The 25,230-nt window shown below is 47.6% G+C and overlaps 1 protein-coding gene across 1 annotated transcript in view; it reads left to right on the top strand.

Annotated features, from left to right (window-relative positions):
* ONECUT3 (one cut homeobox 3) overlaps positions 1-11,004 on the top strand; it is a 55,921-nt gene extending 44,917 nt beyond the window's left edge. Inside the window, exon 2 of the mRNA XM_053372564.1 lies at positions 10,411-11,004. Coding sequence (XP_053228539.1) covers positions 10,411-10,703 — 293 coding nt within the window. The 3' untranslated portion in view covers positions 10,704-11,004. The remainder of the gene's footprint in view (positions 1-10,410) is intronic.
* Positions 11,005-25,230: the final 14,226 nt, after the last annotated feature.

Genomic DNA, 25,230 nt, shown 5'->3' with positions numbered 1-25,230 from the left:
GTGGGGGACTCCCTGGTCCTGAATGGGGTAACTGTGCCCCTGAAGGACCAGGTGCGCAGCCTGTGAGTCATTTTGGACTCACAGCTGTCCATGGAGGTGCAGGTTAATTCTGTGTCCAGGGCAGCTGTCTCCCAGCTCCATCTGGTACGCAGGATGAGACCCTCCCTGCCCGCAAAGAAAGGTCACAAAATAGAAAACACTCATGGCATCTTCCTGCTATCTACTTCCAACTTGGGGTGACCAGGCCATTTGACCATTTTAGGTCCCAGGTGTCTCACCTTGTCCACAGACTGTCTGGCCAGAGTGGTTATCTCCCACTTGGACTACTGCCATGCGCTCTCCGTGGGGCTACCTTTGAAGGTGACCCAGAAACTGAAACTAATCCAGAATGTGGCAGCCAGACTGGGGACTGGGAACAGCCGCTGAGACCACATAACACCGGTCCTGAAAGACCTACATTGGCTCCCAGGACGTTTCCGAGCACAATTGAAAGTGTTGGTGCTGACCTTGAAAGCCCTCAATGGCCCAGTCGACCTGAAGGAGCGTCTCCACCCCCATCTTCCAGCCCGGACATCTGGTCCATCTCCCAAGGGCCTTCTGGCGGTTCCCTCACTGCGAGAAGCGAGGTTACAGGGAACCAGACAGAGGGTCTTCTCGGTGGTGGCGCCCGCCCTATGGAACACCCTCCCATCAAATGTCAAGGAAATAAACAACTACCTGACTTTTAGAAGACATCTGAAGGCAACCCTGTTTAGGGAAGTTTTCTAATGTCTGATGTTTTATCATGTCTTTAATATTCTGTTGGGAGCCACCCAGAGTGGCTGGGGAACCCCAACCAGATGGGCGGAGTATAAATAATAAATTATTATTATTATAGCTGTGCAATTTTATGATTCCGTGAGTCAAACCTAGTTGATTGCCCGTACTTTGTTGTTTTTAATAGTAGGCGGGTGTGTGATCTGTCCCTGAAAATTGGGGACTGTTATTCCTAGTGGTTCTTTCCAACTTCTTTCCATTTGGAGATTCTCTTCCGTGTCTCCATCTATTCTTCTCCTTGCCTCTCGCCTCCTCCTCCTCACACCAGGTACAAATTGAGCTGTCACTAGGTTTCTCCAGGTACCCTCTGGCACCGTCGCAGAGTCTCCCCTGCCAGGTTGTGTTACTGTGGCAGTTTATTAGGAGCAATTGGCTCCCGTCGCATTAGCTGGGGCTGGTTCAGAAGAAGAGATTGAGAGTGAAGGGAGGTGAGGGAGGGAAAGGAGAACGACTGGAGTGAAGAAAAGAACGAGACACTGCAGAGAGCTGTCAGGAGTAAGCATGGACCAATGGTACCGAATAAGACCCTGATGTTGGGAAAGATGGAGGGCACAAGGAGAAGGGGACGACAGAGGACGAGATGGTGGGACAGTGTTCTCGAAGCTACCAGCATGAATTTGACCAAACTGCGGGAGGCAGTGGAAGACAGGAGGGCCTGGCGTGCTCTGGTCCAGGGGGTCACGAAGAGGCGGGCACGACTAAACAACTCAACAACAACAACAACAATGGTACCGAATAGTATGGGAAACAGCCTTTCTGGGAAAATTAACCAATAAACTGAAACTGACATGGGGCAAATAGAATTATTATTATTATTATTATTATTATTATTATTATTATTATTATTATTAATTATACCCCACCCATCTGGCTGGGCTTCCCCAGCCACTCTGAGCAGCTCCCAATCGAATATTGTTGTTGTTGTTGTTTAGTCGTTTAGTCGTGTCCGACTCTTCGTGACCCCATGGACCAGAGCACGCCAGGCCCTCCTGTCTTCCACTGCCTCACGCAGTTTGGTCAAACTCATGCTGGTAACCTCGAAAACACTATCCAACCATCTCATCCTCTGTCGCCCCCTTCTCCTTGTGCCCTCCATCTTTCCCAGCATCAGTGTCTTCTCCAGGGAGTCTTCTCTTCTCATGAGGTGGCCAAAGTACTGGAGCCTCAGCTTCACGATCTGTCCTTCCAGTGAGCACTCAGGGCTGATTTCCTTCAGAATGGAGAGGCTTGATCTTCTTGCAGTCCATGGGACTCTCAAGAGTCTCCTACAGCACCAGAATTCAAAAGCATCAATTCTTCGGCGATCAGCCTTCTTTATGGTCCAGCTCTCACTTCCATACATTACTACTGGGAAGACCATGGCTTTAACTATACGGACCTTTGTTGGCAAGGTGACGTCTCTACTTCTCAAGATGCTGTCTAGGCCTGTCATTGCCCTTCTCCCAAGAAGCAGGCGTCTTTTAATTTCGTGGCTGCTGTCACCATCTGCAGTGATCATGGAGCCCAAGAAAGTAAAATCTCTCACTGCCTCCATTTTAATCGAATATTAAAAACACAATAAAACATCAAACATTAAAAACTTCCCTATACAGGGCTGCCTTCAGATGTCTTCTAAAAGTCAGGTAGTTGTTTATTTCCTTGACATCTGATGGTAGGGCGCCACCACCGAGAAGGCCCTCTGCCTGGTTCCCTGTAACCTCACTTCTTGCAGGGAGGGAACCACCAGAAGGCCCTCGGGAGAGGGACCCCGGTGTCTGGGGTGGAGATGCTCCTTCAGGGATACAGGGCCGTTTAGGGCTTTAAAGGTCAGCACCAACACTTTGAATTGTGCTCGGTAATTTATGGACCTAACAGGTATCTAAAGCCATTTGCACACAACAAATAGGAGCCTACAAAACACTATCGCTATATGTAGGTTTTATTTTATTTGTTTGTTATCTTATATTTTGGAAATGTACATCCAGGTATTTTTTCTTTAATTTTTTTGGGGCCCCCCCAAGAGAGTGGGGCCGTAAGCCAAAGCTTGTTTAGCTTATATGTAAATCCGGCACTGGGTATCATACAAAATGCATTGTGTGGAATGATACTCAGTCATGTGAATATTGTGCCAAACTAGTCTACAGAAGTCCTTCCTTCCTTCCTTCCTTCCTTCCTTCCTTCCTTCCTTCCTTCCTTCCTTCCTCCCCTATTCTTAGATGACTAAGTTCTCCCACCCCACCCCAAAAAAGAGAGAGGCGAAAATAGATTCCGCGGCAAAGCTCAGGAGCCTTTTGTATTGTCTTACATCCTAATTTGCAGAGTTCAGAGGAAGATTTAATTTGCGTCGCTGCAGACAGTCTGCTTGGGAGAGCGCGGGAGCTCAGGGCATGCCGGCTGCATACCAATCGCAAAGAGCTCCCACTTCTCTAAGGGAACCAATCCTGAAAGCATGGCTTGCAGGTCTCTCTAACCCAGTACCCTGTCTCTGACAGAGGATGGCAAAAGGAAGTAGAGTTGCTGGAACAGAACCCAGATATTCTATCACCTATCTATCCTGCAGTAGCATAACCGCCAACATTTCTCTGATGAAAATAGGGACGTCCTATTCAATAATAATAATAATTTTTATTATTATTTATACCCCGTCCATCTGACCGGGTTGCCCTGGCCACTCTGTGTGGCCTTCCAACATATATAAAAATGTAATAAAACATCAAACATTTTAATACTTCCCTCTAGAGGGCTGCCTTCAGATGTCTAGTAAACAGTTACCTATCTCCTTGGCTCAAGGGTTGCATAACTCCATCCCCTCCAACGTTTCTCCCCTGAAAATAGGGACGTCCTATTCCATCCCCTCCAACGTTTCTCCCCTGAAAATAGGGACGTCCTATTCCGTCCCCTCCAACGTTTCTCCTATGAAAATAGGGACGTCCTATTCCATCCCCTCCAACATTTCTCCCGTGATGCACTTGTGTAGCAAAAAATCAGAATTCTTAGGGTGGGAGGAAAAAATAATCTGTGCATTTACCTCACTCCCAATGGCCCCGAGAAACTGTCTGAGAATTTCTCCTCAATCCTGGAGAAATCGGGTGAAATTGTTACTCCCACCGCCTCTCTTTTCCCAATTTTTTTCTGGCTGGTGGATTTTGAGAGGTCAGTTTGTGAATGGCTCTAAGCGAAAGAGCCTAGTTTGCAGATGAAGCCATAGTTCCACCTGGTGGCCAGCAGAATACATCGCAACAGGATTGTGGCGGCTCAGAATGCTTTCAACTTAGATGGGCTTACAGGAATCCCTCTTAAGCTTGCTGATCGGCACGTCAGCGGTTCGAATCACCGCAATGATGGGGTGAGCTCCCGTTGCTCTGCCCCAGCTCCTGCCAACCTAGCAGTTCAAAAGCACACCAGCGCAAGTAGATAAATAGGTACCACTGCGGCGGGAAGGTAAACGGCGTTTCTGTGCGCTCTGGTTTCCGCCATGCGCCAGAAGCGGTTTAGTCCTGCTGGCCACACAACCTGGAAAGCTGTCTGTGGACAAACGCCGACTCCCTTGGCCTGAAAGCGAGATGAGAGCCAGAACCCCAGAGTCGCCTTTGACTGGACTTAACCGTCCAGGGTCCTTTTTACGTCAGAGCATTTTCTAGCTGTGATTCCTGCATTTCAGGGTCTAAATGACCCTCGTGTGTGTCTGTCTGTCTCTTCCAAGTCTACAGCTCCACGATTCTATGACCGGGCCTCGGTCTCGCGGTCATTGATCCGCCACGCACCCCCATCGTTTGCAGGAGTCTTCGCCCTTGTGCAAAAACCGCTGTGTTGTTGCTGTCAACACACGGAACAAAAAGCACCCCCTCTTGTTAACAAACAACCAGAGCCAGCCCACCTCATATCGCCAACCTTTTGTTGTTTGCCTAAATTGCCGGCGCTTGAGTAATAGCCATGCAATTGCATGCATGTGTGTGTCTGTGTGCAGCGCAGAAAATTGCAGGTTGCGTGGCAAAGGGGGCTGAGGATAAACAGATGCATTTAGGGGTACAATGGGGAAACTGGTGCTGGGTCTCTCAGCACCTTCACCCTGCAGGGGGGCATCAGGTATATTTAGTCGCCGAAATGCTGAGAGGGGCTCCCACAGGGAGAGACAATCGCCACCTATCAATGGCTGGCCCCCTCCACTCCCCCATTACATACCCCCTTCTTTTTAGAAACAATTCTTCTCCTCTCCGCTCCCCCTTTACTTTTCTTCTTTCTCTTCTTCACCCGGAGACTTGCAGAAGAAAGAACCGAGGGAGATGGAGGACAGCAGACCGTTGTTTTGTGCAAGGCGGGTTTCTGGAGAGCAGAGGGAGGTTGGCTTCGCGGTGGAGCCTGCATGTTGCACACAGATGGCGTCAGAGTCAGTCCCCGGCATCTCTGACCCTGAGACTCTGGAGGGTCACTGCCAGTTGTGGGAATGCTCAGGGTGACAGAAGAGGATATATTGTTTATTAATATCCTTCCTAACTTGCACTATCAAGTTCCTTTATGGAGCAGAGTTACATCCCCCTTTTTACAGGCACAGCAGAGAACTGGTTGCAGGCTCGTGTGAGCCTCTCACTATGATACAATTCAATCTGTCTCAGATTGAATTGTATGTTCCTGGTAAAAAGGGTAAAGGGACCCCTGACCGTTAGATCCAGTCGTGACCGACTCTGGGGTTGCGGCTCTCATCTCACTTTACTGGCCAAGGGAGCCTGCGTACAGCTTCTGGGTCATGTGTCCAGCATGACTAAGCCACTTCTGGCAAAACCAGAGCAGTGCACGGAAAGACCGTTTACCTTCCCGCCGGAGCAGTACCTATTTATCTACTTGCACTTTGACGTGCTTTCGAACTGCTAGGTTGGGAGGAGCAGAGAGAGAGAGAGGATAGAGATTGATAGATAGATGATAGATAGATAGATGATAGATGATAGATAGATAGATAGATAGATGATAGATAGATAGATAGATAGATAGATGATAGATAGATAGATGATAGATAGGTAGATAGATAGATAGATAGATAGATAGATAGATAGATAGATGATAGATAGACAGACAGACAGATAGAGATGATAGATAGATGAGAGAGAGAGAGATTAGGCTTTAGAGAGAGAGAGAGAGAGAGAGAGAGAGAGAGAGAGAGAGAGAGATGATAGATAGATGATAGATAGATAGATAGATTAGATAGATAGATAGATAGATAGATAGATAGATAGATAGATGATAGATATTAGGCTATTTGCAGCAGCAGACCCACTGAAATGACTGGGCCCAGGGTCACCATTGTTTTCAATCAGTCTACTCTAAGTAGAATCACCTGCAGCTGGAGCTGTAAGCGAAGCTTCACTGTGTTATTTAATCCTAACTTTTGCTGAAGAGGGAAGACCCCGGCGAGTCTGTGGAGCAGAGGAACATAGTGGCCTTCAACACAAATGCCCCCTGGAGCCCGTGAACGGCTAGACCAAAGGCTGCCTAGACCTTCATACACAAAGAATGAGAAATATGAACAGAGGCTTTGGTGGTGCTCTTGTGTATAGATCCGACTACAGCAGCTATTGATTCCTGCTCTGCTGAGCTGTAATTATATTGAATTGCAAAGGGACATGTTAAGCCGCTTCTTGGAGGGAGGGAGAGAGAGAGAGATCCCGTCCCAACCCCCCTCCAAAAGGAAGGGAATGAATTATTTGAGATTTACTGGTATCTGTGCTTAAGATGAGAGATGTTGGGATTCACTCTGTCCAGAGAGTAACCCCGTGAAGAAGGGTGGTGGTTTCGTCATCTGTAACAGGGGACGCACTCTGCACATGTTCAGAAGGTTCGCCTGGTGCCTTCATTATACACCGTATTTTTCGCTCTATAAGATGCACCAGACCACAAGACGCATCTAGTTTTTGGAGGAGGAAAACAAGAAAAAAAAATATTCTGAATCTCAGAACAGCAAGAGGGATCGCTGTGCAGTGAAAGCAGCGATCCCTCTTGCTGTTCTGGCTTCTGGGATAGCTGCGCAGCCTGCATTCGCTCCATAAGACGCACACACATTTCCCCTTACTTTTTAGGAAGGAGAAAGTGAGTTATAGAGCAAAAAATACGGTATATTTTAGGTGCTGGGTGAAAATGTTACTCTTCATCCAGGCTAATCAATATTCCTACATCCTTTTAAATATGTCTGTGTGAAGGGGGTGGGTTTGTTATATTACTTAATTTACTTGTGCTTTAGCATGTATTTTATTCCCTGAGATCTTTCAATGAAGGGTGGTATATTAATTCCATAAATACTAAAATGAAAAGGCTGAAATGGTTTGCCTGGGCTAGGACTTTATTCTGGCACCTAGGCATGGCTAAAGCATGAAAAGGGCTCTTGAGCACAGGCAGTGGTAAAAATTTAAAGTGCAGGGCCTCCTCACGACAGGCCACCGGATCCATGCCCCCATAGCCACATACCCCTTGTTCCCCAGGAGCACCCATAGCTCAGTGGCAGAATACAAGCTTTGCATGCAGAATGTTCTAAGTCTGATCTTCGGCATGATCAGTAAGAAACATCTCAGAAAGCATCCCGCTTGGAGGGCTGGCATCTCCTGTTCTGGTCCCATGGAGAAGCTTATGCAGCAAGACAAGTTGGGCGTTTCAGCACCACGGAGAGCTCCAAGTGAGCCTCTTGCTCCTGAGGCAGCACCACGGACAGCTCCAAGGCAGGCCTGGTGTTTCAGGACCACAGAGAGCTCCAAGTGAGACGCTTGCTCCTGAGGCGACATCATGGACAGCTCCAAATCAACAAGGAGTGCAGTGGTACCTCAGGTTAAGTACCTAATTCGTTACGGAGGTCTGTACTTAACCTGAAACTGTTCTTAACCTGAAGCACCACTTTAGCTAATGGGGCCTCCCGCTGCTGCCATGCCGCCAGGGCCCGATTTCTGTTCTTATCCTGAAGCAAAGTTCTTAACCTGAAGCACTATTTCTAGGTTGGCGGAGTCTGTAACCTGAAGCGTATGTAACCTGAAGCGTATGTAACCTGAGGCACCACTGTATTTGTTTTTGCTGGTTCTGTGGGCAGCCTGCCCACTCTCTGACAGCAGACGACCCCACTGGGAGGGGCACTGGGGTGGGTTTCACCCTGTGCCTCGTAGAGCTGGGTTGACGCTGCCGGCAGGCCCTGTGCCCCTTGGCACCATCCGAAGGCCGTGATCCAGTAGGCGCTGGGGTGGATTGCAGAGTCAGGCCCAGGCTGCCCCCGGGCCCAGTACTGACAGCAGCAACAAACAGTTATGGCTCACCCAGCCTTACCCATTGCCAACCAACCGCACTTACCTGAACTGGTGGTTCTGGATCGTGGGGTCTACTGGTCAAAATGGGAGCCTCAGTGATCGCCCTCTCTTGACAGCGACAAACCAGGACTGCTCCAAGGATGTGCAAGGAAATATCCCCTTACCCGCTTATGACTGGCCAAGGGGATAACCAGCCAATGAGGATTTTTTTTAAAAAAATTGCTTCCCCCCTGCACTTCTCACTTCCTTCTGCGGCCCCCTAACATGTTGTGGTCCCCTCCCCATTACACATTTTCACCTGTGGCCCACTTGGAATATCCTGGGGGCACCCAGCCCCAGGTTGGGGAACACTGTTGACACCAATGCATACATGGAAAACCAATGACCAAATTGATTTTGTCTGTTGGGAGTTGATGGGAAAGCTGCTGTGGGGGAGGTTGTGGGCTGGGGAGAAGGGATGAAGGAATTGGTGGTGGGTGGTTTGCCTGTCGCAAATGCTTTGACCCAACTTCTAATTTTACGAATCTTGTGTTCCCCCCCTTTCCTTTCTAAGCTTTCTGAAATTTTCGTGTGTGTGTGTGTTTTTTTTTAATAAAAAAATGACTTTTAAAAAGATGACTTTTAAATAATAAGTAAATATTACCTGTTGATGTGCCAAAAAGGTTTATATCTTTTATTTGTTTTCCTTGCAAGCATCTGATGGTCATAGGGTAGGTTTTTTAATTCCTCTGCTGGGGGTTTTTGGATTGAGAAACACCCAAAGCTTTGCCCAATCTTTAAAAAATAAAAAAAGGAGAGAGAGAGAGAGAGAGAGAGAGAGAGTCGCCCAACCTTAAAAAAAAAAAGGGAGAGAGAGAGAGAGAAATACTAACAATTAAAATCCATACTAATACTAATAATTAATGATATTTGGAGACAGAGGACGCATCAGCACTACACACCAGAAAGGTCTGGAAACCAAGTCATAAGGAACGGTTGAGGGAGGTGGGTACATTTAGCCTGGCGAAGATTTGATAGCCGTCTTCCAATACTGTGGTACCTCGGGTTAAGTACTTAATTCGTTCCGGAGGTCTGTTCTTAACCTGAAACTGTTCTTAACCTGAAGCACCACTTTAGCTAATGGGGCCTCCTGCTGCCGCCGCGCCGCCGGAGCACAATTTCTGTTCTCATCCTGAAGCAAAGTTCTTAACCTGAGGTACTATTTCTGGGTTAGCGGAGTCTGTAACCTGAAGCGTATGTAACCCGAGGTACCACTGTATCTGAAGGGGAAGACTTGGAAGACGGCGCAAGCTCGTTTTCTGCTGCCCCAGGGGGGTAGGACCCCAACCAGTGGGTTCAAATGATAAGCAAGGATATTCCAGCTAAACATTAGGAATGGACTCTCTAGGAAGTTGATAGTCTCTCCATCCTTGGAGGTCTTAAGACAGAGGTTGGTTGGCCATCTGTCAGGGAATCTTTAGATGTGGTTCCTACATTGCACAGGGGTTGGAATCGATAACCCTTGAAGGTTGCTTCCAACTCTACAATTTAAAGCACTATATAATATCACTTTAGCAGCCATGGCCTCCTCCTTCAACGAATCCTGGGACCTGCAGTTTGTTTAAGGGTGGTGAGAGTTTATCAAGAACCGCCTCCAATCCCCCATACAGAACTACAATTCCCAGAGATCTCTGAGAAGAGGGATGGATTGTTAAACGGTACGGGCTGCTGAGCAAGGGGTTTGATAACTGTTCAGAGGTTGGCGCCTAGTCCTCCGTTTGCAAAAGAAGCAGGAGGTTATGTCCAAATGTAAGATTTGCACCATCTGTAGGCAAGGGTGCAGAAATGGGGGAAACTGGGCGAATCCTTTATTCTAAAGAAAAGAATACAGAACACAGATACATTGGAACCTCGGTTTTCGGGCGTAACCCGTACCAACTGACCGTCCGACTTCCGAAACATTAAAAAACTGAAGCAGTCGATTCCGGAAGCGTTTGCTGACGGAAAACTCAAAACGGGAGCCGCGTGTCACGTTCGGCTTCAGAAAAGCGTTCGGAAACCGCAGTCGCTTCCGGGTTTTCGGCGTCCGAAAGCCGAAGTGTTTGACTTCCGAGACGTTTGGAAAGCGAGGTTCCACTGTAGCCTTAATGAAGGACCACAGAAGTACCAATGTATGGGGTGGGGTCTCTTGCCAGGGGAAGGGTCAGAGCAGCTTTGTTGTCCTCTGTATTGGGGAGGGCCCCCCGAAAAGTTGGACGAAGCATAGTTCTGCATCTTGTTTGATGGCTGTGTTCTTTTGTCTCCTCCTCCTCCTCCCCCTCCCTCCTTCCCGGCCCCTTCCTCCTCCTCCGGCGACATATAGCATGCAAACGTAAAGAGCAGGAGCAGCAGAAGGACCGGAACCTACAGCCGAAGAAGCAGCGGCTCGTCTTCACGGACCTCCAGCGCCGCACCCTGATCGCCATCTTCAAGGAAAACAAGAGGCCATCCAAGGAGATGCAGATGACCATCTCGCAGCAGCTGGGCCTGGAACTCAACACCGTTAGCAACTTCTTCATGAACGCTCGCCGGAGGTGCATGAACCGTTGGCAGGAAGACCCTGGCGCCAACCCCGGGGTTCCTTCTTCATCTACAAGCACTTTTTCCAAAGCATGATCTCCTCCTCCTTCTTCTCACCCTCTCCCTACATCTCCCCCCTCTTGTCCAACACCACACAGCAGCCAAAAAACTCATCGCCTTCTCCATGCTGGCTTTCCTTCTCCTCACCGCCATGCGCACACCTTGAGCAACCAGCCACTCATACCTCAAGCACAGCCATCTGCACCAGGTGCAATTGGAATCCTGCTAGAGCTCTGGGAGCATCCATGCGTCTTAGATGCACAACTGCCATGCATCTGAGATGCACAAGAGCCCTTGCCTCCGGCCGCCTTCTGAAAGCTGGTGCCTGATTTGCAGAGGGTCATCTCACAAGTAGCCTCCAAAATCTTTGGCTTAGGTGAGAGACGCCACTTGCCCCATAAACAAACAAACAAACAAACACCCAGCCCAGAGGGTGTTGTGCCATTCTGATGGCTGGGCAAGGGGATTAAGGGGCTGGTTTAATTGCAGACGTTTTCAAGGAAGTCTGTTTTGAAGTCCCTGTTATGGGGGAGGCGAAAGCCATATCACTGAGGGGCGGTGGGTGCCTTGGCCAACTGAGTGTGCGCTGGATGCCTTAAACACAGGCCAGCACTGGGCAATTGTTGGGAGGGCAAGTAACCATGTAACCATGTCAAACTGGTACACCTTCCTTCTGCCCTTTCCCTGTCCCTGGGTTTCAACCCCTAGACCATTCACCTTTCAGTAGTAAAGCATCCGCTTTGCATGCAAAAAATAAATAAATACCAAGCATCTGCAGGCATGGCTGGGGGAAATTCCCAGCCTGAAATCCCCAGAGAGCTGTTGCCAGTCAGTGTATACAGTGCTGAGTGAAATGGACCTATGGTCTGACTCAGTATTAGGTAGCTGTCTATTTTCCTGCCATGGCTACCTTGGCACCAGCAATGGTCTTGCATTCTAGGACACAGCTGAGCCCCCAAGTTTCCAGACCCCTGCCCCTGTCCCCACAGCTCCATTTCAAACGAGGGTCACTGTCACGAAGCTGATAACAGCCCTTTTGGATGTGGGGTGGGGAAAAGGCAAACGACCGTGTCACGTGGGAACAGTTTGCAATTCGTTTGGGGACAAGCTGTTGCATCCTAGGCAATGGCGAGTGGAATCAATGGCGGCCTGCATGAATGGTGTTTATGGGGTGTTTCTCAGTTTGCAAACCAAAAATGCGTAAGGGGGCTGAGAAAGTTTTTAAAAATAATAATAATAATAATAAAACCAGTAATGAGTATGGCATTCGTAGGACCAACAAGGGGAAAGCATGGAGAACCATCTTTGCAAGCATCACCAAAACATTACCATGCTGTCCTCACGCACATTTGTTCCCCACTCACCTGCTCAACACCCTTCCTTGCATCCCATCGTCTACGCAGCTCATGAACAGAAGGCGTTACTCTCCAAACCAACCCCCACCATGAATATACACCCTAAAACTAATGGTCAACTGCACAACAACATGATTCACATCTACCAAAAGAAAAAAAGATCAACCAAAAAGTGTAGGAGAATCAGCCGAAGAGAAGACTTCTTGTTCTTGTTCTATCAATGGTTCCTCTCAAAGGAATTACAAGCCAAAGTATGGAAAGGAAGAGGGAGAGTAGCAACTCACACGAAAAAATACCCACTTCCTCCCCCCTGGAATCAGTTGTGCGGGGGGGTCTAAAGCTAAGTTGCACTGTGTCACCTCGAGAGAGAGAAAATATAAGCGGGTCACGAAGCACATTTTAGGTACATAATTCGGGTATTTAAAAAGAGAGAGAGAGAAACGAAAAGCTTTAACGAAACCAAAGGAAAGGAGAGGACAGGATTTCCGTTCTTTTTTCCGGACGCTGGACCGCCGTCTCGCCTTCTGTCTTGACCTTGGTTTCATTCCAGAAGACAGCCCCAGATTGGACCGATTCTGTCCATCTCCTCGCAGAGTACCCACAAGGCCCCCGCCTCCTTTATCCTGCTGTCAACAGAGAGAGGTGGGGAATGAGAATTGACCGATATGATAAGAACTGGATTGGTGGACGGAGGCCCCAATTGTGAATCTGCTTGCAGAACAGAGATAGAGATATATTTAAGTACGGATTGACGTTGTGGGTGGCGAGAAATGCAAACTTCCTTCTCAACCACCCCCTGTCCCCATTCCACCCCTCTGCTCCTGGAAAAAGAAAAACTCTACAACAAGCTCAAAAAAAAATGGATCTCTGGCAACGTATGAAAGATAACTGACTATTTGAGTGTGTGCATGAGTGTATGTGTGCCAATTAACAGCCTGCCTTAAAAAATAAGTAAATTACAAGATAGATACACCACGATTCTCTTCTTCATTTCTGGAAGGAGCGTTGTCCTCAACAGGGGCCGGCACCATGAATCACGAGTGACTTGCAAAGGCGAAATAAAATGAGACAATGGCGGGGTCAAAAGAGGATGAGGGACGCTTTCACGAGCCAAGCCTCCCCAAACGTTTGAACCCAAAGGGCCGAAGAGGAGAGGACGTCGAGAAAGCCCAGGGGGCCAAGAGAATCTCACCCTCGCCACCTCCCCAGTAAACGTGGGGTTTCTTTGTGTGTCTGTGCGTCCGTGTGTCTGTGTGTCTTCTAATTTTTGTTTTTTAATGGGACAATACCAAATTGATGCGGGTACAAATAGCACGGTCTGTGTGGAGGTCTTTTCCCCCCTGTTCACTTTACGTTGAAGGCGAAGTGTTGAATCCACGGTTAGGCGACTTCTGGAATGAGGAGGAGGAGAAGAAGGAAAGCCACGCCATCGGATAATATTATTTGATTCGAAAGGAGGATGAACTTTGAAAAGAGAAAAAAAACCTTAACCAGAAACCCACCCACCCACCCCCAAAATTATGTCCCAATCTATTGAGCGGGTGTGACCATCAGGGTGTGAGAAGGGGAGACATGGTTGAACCAACCCAAACAGACGACGGAAGGAGGGGAATGTAGCAAATGCAGAGCTGTGTTTTGCCAAAGGAGGAAGAAAGGTGCGAAAGGGAAGGGAAGCAAATATATATATATTTCTCTCTCCGCCCAGTGTCCACCCGCCTCTCCAAGCGCCCCCTATTTCCCCACATCCTGTCTTGTCTTTGTCGTGACGTGTCGACGCTAACGGACGATGGAGGGCGAAGACAGTGGATTTCCGTACCTGATTTTGTGGAGTATTTAAAGGGCTGAGAAGCCACGCCAGAAAATAAAAGAAGAAAGGTAATAAACGGGGAGCCTGACCTTGGCTAAAAAATAAATAAAGAGAGCACCCCAAGGACAAGGAAGCTGTCGACGAGCGACTGGCCCCCGAGCGTGAAAAAAAAAAAGACGTTTGTAGTGAGACCCAAAAAAATATAGGCTACCTCACTTGAGTTTTCGAGTTTTTCGTGATTTCAGAATCACACCTGATACCAAAGATTTGTTCCCCTTGCCTGGTTTGTGGTGGAATCTAACCCCCCCACCCCCAAACTCCCCCAACCTTCCTTATCCTCGTTCCAATGCTACCTCCATAACCATTCCTAGATGGTTATGTCACCCACCATGACCCATAGATGTTGTAGCCAACCTTCTTCCTTCCCAAGACCCCCATATCTTGCTCTTTCCATTGCTCCCCCCAAGAGAGAAAGACAGACAGACAGAGACAAAGAGAGAGAGGAGAGAGAGAACATGATCTTCAGAGTGATAGAGTGCCTTTTCTTGTACCAAAGGTGGTAGACCACGTTTCTTTGTCCTATAAACTCACACAGTAACTTACCTCAGTTCTCTTAATGGGACGGATCCCGGCTACTCTCGTTTGCTTTTGGGTGATGGGGCAGAAGGCCAGTCTACCCCTTGCTCCCTCCTTGTCCCTCCCTTCTTGCCCCAAGAGACTAATCCTTCCTCCCCAACTTGAGTGCCTGCGAATGCGCACAAGAACCAAAATGGGCTTAGTGGGCTCTTAACGTTCATGGATATTAATGTTCTGGAACTTTGTCTGAATCTGGTGAGAAGAGACTCCATAGCTCAGTGGCAGAGCACATGATCAGCTTGTAGGTCCGGTCTCAAACATCTCTGGTTTGAAGCGGATCTCACACAGCCAGTGAGGAGGAAATCATCTCTCTGTCATGTTCTGTGGGACCCTGGAGAGCCTCGTGGGGTCTCCAACCTGCCTGGTTCAAGGTGCTTTGAAGCTCCAAAGTTTGGGTCTTCAAAGCACCTTGGAATGAGCAGGAGCTGAAACCTGTTCGTTGTTGCCAGTGCGCAATTGTTGTCCAGGGCTCTCCAGATGTTCTTATGAATAACAGAGAGAGAAAGAGCGAGAGAACAGCTGTTCCCTGTATGTCCTGCCCATGTGTTTCCTGAAGGAATCTTGATTGGTTACCAAGAGAACAGGTGGCTGGACCTGATGGGAATTTGGCTTCACCCAGCAGGTCTCGTTTGAGGTTCTCCAGAACCTATGTCCACCTGAGAAGGAAATTGATGTTTTTTCTCGCATTATCATCACCTTCCGTGGGTTGTAGGTGCCAGACCCCCCCAGAACACAAGAGACCGACCCACCTTCTCTCCCAAGACCCCTCTTTTCCAAGCTAAATCACACCCCCTCCATCTTTTGACCCAACACCCAAATAGCCTTGTTGATACCAAAGAAATTCTCCGCTCAGGAGGAAAAAATAACAACCCCTTGCATAAACCCAGCCAATCGACCCAACCCACCGCCTTTCTCTCCATCACAAACCTGGCAAGACTTTTGACAATGTTCTCTGAAATACCTCAAAAATAAAATAAAATAAATATTTAATGTATAGTTTATGTGACAAAAAAATAATAATGATGATAATAATAATAATTACTTAGCTAGTTTTTGGAATTTGCAACTTGAAGCTTTATACTGTTAAATTATAATTTTTTTGCAGAGGGCGGCATGTTGTAATTATGTTAAGATCCTCATAGGGAGACGTATTGAATGTTAAGAAAAGGGAAAGGGAAAACTGGTTCGTTTCATGATTTTTTAAAGAGGGAGAGAGACGAAGAGAGGGAAGCGAAGGTTCCTTGGCGTTTACAGATTTCATATTTAAACGAGTCCTTTAAAAGAAAAAAAAATCACAAATAATACTAATACCTGTTGCTTTCGGGGATGTTGTTCTTTTCTTCTCCTCTCCTGCTGAGTCATGTCTTACGAGAGTATTTATTATATGTGTTTATGTGTTAAATTGTAATTTAAGAAGAAGAAGAAGAAAAAGACCAAAAAAAAAAAGAGAGATGAAATGGAAATTTGATTTATGCATGGAAAACAAAATATACTCTTTCTTGAAGTAACGTAATAATTATTGAGTGGGTGGGAGGGTGGGCGGGGCGGGCGGGGGAGGAGGGAATTGATGTGTTGTTTGTCTGACAAAAGATTTCATTTCGACTTGACGAAAGGTCTGTGCATGGGCCGGATCCGTTTCATGTGACCGTTGACCCTCTTCCTTTCCCCCCTCCTTTCTCATTTTTCCCGCCATCTCTTCTTCTTCCGTATTGTCTGTCTGCACGTTGTTGAACGACAACGAGGACGGTGCTTATCCGAGGTGAGAGAAAAGGGCTGGAGCTCCTCGTGTGTAGGAGACCCCTGGCAGGGCTGGGGATCTCCCCCCACGTCCGAAAACCAGGAAAGCAGCACTCAGCTAGACGAAACCAATGGCCCAATTCTGTACAAGGCAGCTTCCTAGGTCCCTGTTGAAATCCAGCTTTTCATTCGAGATCATGAGGACCAGAATCCTTATGCAATCTTCAACTTAGTGGTGGGACACCAGCTTCGCATGTAGAAGCTCCCCTGGTTTGATCCAGGTCCAGCTGGGGTTAGACACCATTTCTGAAACCCTGGAGGTCCACTGACAGTCGGTGTCAGTGCTGCTGAGCTAGCTGGACCAATTGGCACCAACAGCTTGGGAGCAGAATCAGGACAAGAGGGCTGGAGTTGGCCACAACGAAGGAATGGTGCCTCAGCCAACACCAGCCCAACACGGTCCCTGCCTTTCCAGCAAGCAAACATCAGCTCCTCCACCCTGCTCTACCTGTGCCCCTTTTAGCATCCAATCACAAGTGTCTTTATAAAGAGAAAGAGACAATCATCTGCCCAAAATAACAAGTAAAGTTCCACTGAACCCGTAGCCGTATTGATAGCGGTTGCTGGAAACGGCAGGGAGCAAGGGTTGCTGTTGAGCTGAGGTCCCCATTGCGAGCTTCCCGTTGGGACATCTGGTTGGCTTCTGTGACCACATGGGCCTCCTTGATCCAGCAGAGCTCAGCTCATCCTCTGAGGAACAGAACGAGAGACGAATTCTTCCCAGAATCTGTCAGCTTCCCAGAGGAATCTGGTTGGTCACTGTGAGAACAGGACACTGGACTTGATGGGCCTGATCTTCTGGGACGCTTCCAATATCAAGTTTTTATGATAGACCTCTCCCACTGTGAATTTTGGGTCAAGGGGAACCACGCACCATGAACGTGCTTGTCCTCTGACTACGGCGCATTGGGCTCTTGGACCAAAATCAAGCTCATATCAGGGCAGAAATATCTCCAGGAATCAATGCTTCTAGGTCCTCTTTCTGTAGTTTAGAAAGTTGTTCTAAAGGATGAGTGTCCACACCTCTTCCGTCTCTGAGGAACAAAGTGTCTTACAGGTCTCTTAGGCCTTCCAATTCGACAGGGCCTGTAGCTCATCTGCTTTCCACGCAGAAGGTCACAGGTTCCATCCCTGTTATCTTCAGCTACAGCTGGCAAAGAATCATCTCCAAAACCCTGGATAGTCAGTCAGTGTAGACCGGTGATGACAAAGACCTGAAGTCCTCCAGATGTTGTTGAGTCAGGTCCCAGCAGCTCCCCAGGGGTTGGGAGAGGATTTCTCCCTACTGGGGATGATGGGAGCTGTCACCCAGTAACATCTGCAAGGCTGCAAGTTTCTTGTCAACCAGGGTTCTTCAGCCTAAGGTGCCTAGGTGTTGTTGGGGCATCATCTCCAGGCAGCTTAGTCAGGGATGATGGGAGTCGTGGAGTCCAGCATCATCTAGAGACCCAAGATGGAAGAACACTCTGGTGTGGACAGTGCTGACCTAGATGGACCGATGGTCTGATATGACATAGAACACCTTCTGCATTTCCATGCTCCTGTGTGTAAAGGATCCACCACCAGAAATATCAAATCGTACCTTCCAGGAGGGTCATGACCATTAGGTCCAGTTGTGACTGACTCTGGGGTTGCGGCGCTCATCTCGTTTTATTGGCCGAGGGAGCCGGCGTACAGTTTCTGGGTCATGTGGCCAGCAGGACTAAGCCGCTTCTGGCGAACCAGAGCAGCGCACGGAAATGCCGTTTACCTTCCCGCTGGAGTGGTACCTATTTATCTACTTGCACTTTGATGTGCTTTCGAACCGCTAGGTTGGCAGGAGCAGGGACCGAGCAACAGGAGCTCACCCCGTCACAGGGATTCGAACCACCGGCCTTCTGATTGGCAAGCCCTAGGCTCTGCGGTTTAACCCACAGTGCTACCTGTATCCCATAGGAGGGTCATAAGAAGTTCTAAAAAAATTAATGGTGGTCTCGAACAAAGAGAATTTGAATGTAATTGAGAGGGTGCTTAATGCTTGCCAGAAAAGTGGTCCATATCTACGTTCAGAATGAAAACAAACCCATCTATCTGCAAGCAAGCTGTTAGTCTGTCTCCAGATGGGGTTAGTATCCAGACAGGGTTATATCCAATTCATGTATGCTCAGAGTAGACCCACTAAAATTAATGGACCTGACCAAGTCACACCCATTAATTTCAATAGGTCTTCTTTGAGTAGAGCTAACACTGACTGCAGCCCTATGGGCTGTAGCCAACATTAGTCATACTCAAAGTAGACCCTTTGAAATTAATGGGGCAGCTGAAGCACATCAGTTTCAGTGGGTCTATCCTTGAGAATAATTTTATTGGATACAGCCAATAAAATGTCTGTAATAAGCGTTAGGAGCCAAATTATTTCTTTATTTTTGTCCTTGGATGATGACCACATCTAGATTGGTGGTTGTACAATTTCCACAGTTTCAGTAGTACCTGTGTGCCAAAATAGGACTGCCCAGTCACGGACCACCCCAAATTGGCTTTCAGCCTTGAGACAAAGAGGCCCTCTTCTGAGACATCTCGTTGACCTCATAAGCCCAAAGGGTCACGAGATAACATAGGTTGCTCCACACATGAACAATAACTGGTCCAAGAGCCCAGCCAAGTTCTTTAAAGCTTACCATGAAAAATGTGGGAACAGGAGTGTCTCTGACTAAGCCGTGCTCAGAAACCACCAGTCGAGTTTATGGCCAGCTAAGTTCTCTGTGCAGGGCAAACCCATTGAAATGAATGGTCCTGAGTTACTTGCATCCATTACTTTCAATGGGGCTGCTCTGAACGGGACCATTAAAGGACATGACATAAGTGAGGCCATTGATTTCAGTTGGTCTGGATAGATTTTAGTTTGAGCTCACACGGGGTTAGATACATTTCCCCCAAAGCCTGGTCAACTTCTAGAAGTTCTGACTTTGGCCTTTTATCCCTGAGGTGAAGCAGATGGAAGACTTGTAAGACCCAAAACCAACAACCTTTCGTCTCTCCTCCTTTCTGCCATCCTGCCTATCAACACTTGCTCCATCATTCACGCAGTTCTCAAATCATTTCAAGAACAATCTTTCCAGGATACCAAAGATCTTCATTTCCTTCCTTCCTTCCTTATAGAGGTATCGACAATCCAAACTTGTCCTAAAGACAATTCTCTCTACCACAAGAAGGGTGGTGGTGGGGGTTCCTCAGGTATAAATTTTGGGAACTGTGAGGAGGAAGAGGGAATCGTTTCCCCCCCTTTTTTTATTAGAAATGGTTTTGTCCACAGCCATCAAAGAGAGGAGGATGGAATATGCCACCACCTGATAGGGGGCAGCAGCATATCAATGGTTTAGAAGACAGACTTTCAAGGCAATAACAGACTTCCATCCTTTCTTCCATTACTTTTTTTGTTTGTTAATGAAAAGCTAATACAGTATGTTTCCCCATACCTATCCAACCTTGTCTCACCTAATGATTGCATTATGACATTGCAGATTATCAATTAATGGTAGGTGGGATTTTTTGTGCATGTGCTCTGAACCAATGCTGGTTTCACCGGGCACAGTCAATGCGGACGGGGATACGTTTGTTCACGGTTCTTCATCAGGGCCCTTTGGAATTGTTTTGATCCAGAGCATCCTGTTCTGATGTGGCAGGAGATCCTTTGGAGTGGAGTGTGGCAGAACCACAGACAGCTCCCAGTGAGAAACGTGCCCCTAGCCAGACCATGGACAGCTCCCAGTGAGAAATGTGCTCCAGGTCAGCCAGCACCACAGACAGCTCCCAGTTAGGAGTGTTCTCCTAGTCAGCACCATGGACAGCTCTGAGCGAGCAAGTTGCTCCAAGGCAGCTCAAAGTGGGCATCCAGGCAGCACCATGGACAGCTCCCAGTGAGACATGTGCTCCAGGTCAGCACTATGGACAGCGCCCAGTTAGCTCTTGGTGGTAAATGTCAGAGGTAGACTCAGGCCTTTGAACATCTGCCTCCAGTCCACCTCACCTGGCCTTCATCCCTCTTGAGAATTTCAGTCTTTTAAGGCCCCCGTCTCCCACTGGCCTGCAAACAGGCCCTTCTTCTGTACTCCTCCTATCCCTGAACCATTGGGCCAGCTAGTTAGCTTGGGAGGCAGAGGGAAAGGTTTTTGGACCTTGGTTCTGTGGGTTCTAGTTCAGCTCCTTCCTGAAACCCAGAGAGCCTCTGGCAGTCAATGTAGACAGCACTGAACTAGAGGGACCAAGGATCTGAGCTGGTATAGGCAGCTTCCTAAACTAGCCTGCGGCAGCAAACCACATGTCGAATGAATGTGTAAGTGGACTCTATCAAGCAAGCATTGCATTTGAGGGAAGGTGAAGGCTCTGCCTCTGATCTTTGACCCAGGTTGGCTTCTCCACCCCTGCAAAATTGCTCCTTCTGTGAAGCAGTCGTCGGGTGTGGAACGTCCACAGGTAGTTCAGATTCCATAAGTGTCTCACATGCAACTCCTAGGAGTGCAATGATTTTTATACCATTATCAAAGCAATATTTTGTATGCAAATCTGGTCTACACACACCACGAGAAACTGCAAGACAGGTAAGAATAAAAGAAGCAAAGTTCCTCAGGAGTTGTGACCATTTCCACACACCTTGCTACCTGAGATCCACAGGCTAGGCGATGGAGTCTTCTGAAGATATTACTGGTCTGCAGCAGTGTTGGTTAACCTTGGGTCCCCGAATCCTGCTGGACTACAAATCCAATCAACCCTGAGATGGCTGGGGGTGATGGGAGTTGTAGTCCAAACATTATCCGGGATTCTCTGAAATTTGTATTAGACTTAAAAAACAAACAAACCAAAGAGATGAGGAAACAGACAGAGAAGAAAGCAGAAGGAGAAAAACTCTCCTCTCTCTCTCTCTCTCTCTCTCTCTCTCTCTCTCTCTCTCTCTCTCTCTTTCTCTCTCTCTCTCATAACCCTATAACTTCTAGCTATCGAATGATGCTGAATGTTAGAAGGTTCAGGAGAGAGAAAGTAAAGGACTTACTCACACAGAACCTAGAGTTCACTCTTACAGGAGACAGTGATGGCAACAACCTTGGATGGTTTTGAAAGAGGATGGGGTAAATTCCTGGAGAAAAAGGCTCTCAATGGCAACTAGCTGTTTCCACTGTTAAAGTAAAGGTAAAGGGACCTCTGACCATTAGGTCCAGTCACGGATGACTCTGGGGTTGCAGCGCTCATCTCGCTTTACTGGCCGAGGGAGCCGGCATACAGCTTCCAAATCATGTGGCCAGCAGGACTAAGCCGCTTCTGGCAAACCAGAGCAGCGCATGGAAACACCATTTAGCTTCCTGCTGGACTGGTACCTATTTATCTACTTGCACTTTGACGTGCTTTCGAACTGCTATGTGGGCAGGAGCAGGGACCAAGCAACGGGAGCTCACCCTGTCACGGGGATTCGAACCGCCGACCTTCTGATCGGCAAGTCCTAGGCTCTGCGGTTTAACCCACAGCACCACCTGCATCCTGTTTCCACTGTTGGGGGGCAGTAAAAGCCTCTGAATACCAGTTGCTCAAAATTACGTGTGGGGAGGTTGTGTTCAGGTCCTGCTTGTGAGCATCACGAATGATGCATCTGATGAGCTGCTTTGAGAACAGGCGTGATAAGTTTTTGGAGTTTCCCAAACAAACCCCTGTGTTGCAAAATATGAGTTGGCCATATCAAAAGCAACACGATGGCCAGAAACAGTAACAATGTGAAAAACTTTATTTGTTGTTGTTTAGTCGTTTAGTCGTGTCCAACTCTTCGTGACCTCCTGGACCAGAGCACGCCAGGCACTCCTGTCTTCCACTGCCTCCCGCAGTTTGGCCAAACTCATGCTGGTAGCTTCGAGAACACTGTCCAACCATCTCATCCTCTCTTGTCCCCTTCTCCTTGTGCCCTCCATCTTTCCCAACATCAGGGTCTTTTCCAGGGAGTCTTCTCTTCGCATGAGGTGGCCAAAGTCTTGGAGCCTCAGCTTCAGGATCTGTCCTTCCAGTGAGCACTCAGGGCTGATTTCCTTCCGAATGGAGAGGTTGGATCTTCTTGCAGTCCATGGGACTCTCCAGAGTCTCCTCCAGCACCAGAATTCAAAAGCATCCATTCTTCGGTGATCAGCCTTCTTTATGGTCCAGCTCTCACTTCCATACATCACTACTGGGAAAACCAGAGCTTTTACTATACGCACCTTTGTTGGCAAGGTGATGTCTCTGCTTTTTAAGGTGCTGTCTAGCTTTGCCATCGCCTTTCTCCCAAGGAGCAGGCATCTTTTAATTTCATGACTGCTGTCACCATCTGCAGTGATCATGGAGCCCATGATCTTTATGGAATAATTCAAAACATCAGAACTAACAAACTGAAGTCTCTGAACGTCCTTAAATGAATCACGGTTCCAGACTTTACTCAGCGGAGAAAAAGCTGTGAAGTTTTGTATGATCAGTGAATGTCCAATTCTGATGTCCAGCTCTGAACTCTTCTGAACAGTGTTTCCGGATAACAGCTCCTGTTTCATTGAATTCTTCATCAGCCAATTAGTTCCACACTTGTAAGTAGAAAGGTATGTCATTTCTTCATTAACTGAAAATAAAATATTCAAACGATAACCTGCACATGCATAACAACTTCAAATAGCGTAGAAATTATAAACTGTAACAGAATTGGACATTTGCTGATCATACAAAGCTTCACAGCTTGCTCTCTGCCGGGTAAAGTCTGGAACCGTGATTCATTTAAGGACTTCTTTCAGAGACTTCGGTTTGTTAGTTTTGATGTTTTGAATTGTTCCATAAAGTTTTTCACATTGTTATTGTTTCTGGCCATTGTGTTGCTTTTGATATTGCTGAGTTACCCAGCAGGCTCTGATGGGCCACCGTGGGAAGCAAGATGATTGACTTTATGGGCGACTGGCTTGAGTCATCAAGGCTCTTCATAGGCTCTTATGCACCAAAGAAGAAGAAGAAAAAGCTAACGCTCTTCTAGGCTGCATCAAAAGAAGTCTAGTGTCCATATCAAGGGAAGTCATAGTACCACTCTGTCCTTCCTTGGTCAGACCACACTTAGAAGACTGTGTCCAGTTCTGGGTACCACAGAGTTTAAGAAGGATATTGACAAGCTGAGGAGGGCGACCAAGATGACCAAGGGTCTGGAAACCAAGCCTGGTGAGGAACGGTCAAAGGAGCCTGGTGTGTTTAGCCTGGAAAAAGCTTGTTTGACAGGACTCGAACCAATGGCTTCAAGTTACAAGGAAGGAGATTCCGACTTAACATATACGGGAAAACGTTCCGATGGTAAGAGCTGTTTGACAGTGGAACGGTCTCCCTTGGGAGGTTGTGACCTCTCCTTCTTTGGAGCTTTTTAAGCAGAGGTTGGGTGGCCATCTGTCATGGGTGCTTTAGCTGAGATTCCTGCAATTGATGACCTCTGGGCTCCCTTCCCACTCTATTATTGTATCATAATATTGATAGTCTGCTTGAATGGCGGAATGGGTCAGGAAACAGGGTGAATTGGTGGACGTCAAATGTCATAGGTGAGGCATTCATCTCTCAAATGCAATCTTTTTGAACGGGTGACACTTGACACGTTGAGCTAGCCAGGAGGGGCAACCAATTCTTGGCTGAATGGGTCATTTGCCTTAATGGAAAACCATATAGCACGTCAAGAGACATTGGAGATATAGAAGGTTGTCCTAGCAATGAAGGCACACAGAAACCAGCCAGCCTCTCCTGTTAATTTAGCCAGAGAAGCAGAGTTAATATAATCACCATGTCTTATCCATGTCCAATGGTTTAGCTTAATGGCATGGTTTTCTCGCTGACTGCCACGGAAACGCCGTTTACCTTCCCACTGGAGTGGTACCTATTTATCTACTTGCACTTTGACGTGCTTTTGAACTGCTAGGTTGGCAGGAGCAGGGACCAAGCAATGGGAGCTCACCCCGTCGCAGGGATTCGAACCGCCAACCTTCTGATCAGCAAGTCCTAGGCTCTGTGGTTTAACCTACAGTGCCACCCGCGTCCCTGTCCCTGAATGTTGCCATATGCCATTGCTATTCAGCACACACTTCAAATGCCTGCCAATTGAGATTTCACTTTCTAAATCTGACAAGGTGTGTTTGAAAGTCCACAAAAGCTTACCACACAAGAAATTTAAGGCACTGCAGTTTCACTGCAAGAAACTAACAAGGCTGCCATGCTGCGAATTTTGACAAAATGAAACATAACAATACAGTGGTACCTTGGTACTCGAATGGCTTGGCTCTCAAACAACTCGGCTTCCGAATGCCGAAAACCCAGAAGTAAGTGTTCCAGTTTTCGAACCTTTTTTGGAAGCCAAACTTCTGACGTGGCTTCCGCTTGAGCTCCTTGGTTTTCGAACAGTTTCGGGAGTCAAACGGACTCCTGGAATGAATTAAGTTCGAGAACCAAGGTTCCACTGTACTCACAAATCAATCAGAGAGTGGTTACATTTCTTACTGGCTCTGCCTCCATCCCATCATTGGCTGTAGCGCCACCTGCTGTTGGCCTCCTTGCCTTTTGCCCAATCAGAACCGGTCACCATTGCCTTCCAAATCTAATAAATCTCTCTTTTTTAATTTTATCCAGTCTCGAATCCAGCAAACGCAAGAGGCGTCATAATATAATTTCAAATCAGGCAGGGAGAAGCCTGGAGGTTGTAGCTCTGTTCACCAACATTGGGGGGGGGGTCCACAATAACCCACTGGCATGACCTGGAACTTTGGCACGGATACCATGCATCGCCCGCCAAATCTACCAAGCATTTGGGGTTTTGTTACCAAGTGGGCGAGGAAGGTTGTTTTGTAGCAACGTAAACGGCCCTGTTTCAAAATTCCAGAGCCGGTTTAAGGTCCTGTGTTTCATTCCTGCTTCTCTTTACCCAGGTGGCTTAGGAAACCAGTTTTTTGTTTTTAACGTTATGGGTAACACG

This window comes from Podarcis raffonei, chromosome 18 (genome assembly GCF_027172205.1).
Source record: "Podarcis raffonei isolate rPodRaf1 chromosome 18, rPodRaf1.pri, whole genome shotgun sequence".
In the NCBI taxonomy this organism is placed as follows: Eukaryota; Metazoa; Chordata; class Lepidosauria; order Squamata; family Lacertidae; genus Podarcis; species Podarcis raffonei.
The sequence above is the reverse complement of the archived record's forward strand: the minus strand, read 5'-3'. Positions and strand labels throughout refer to the sequence as shown.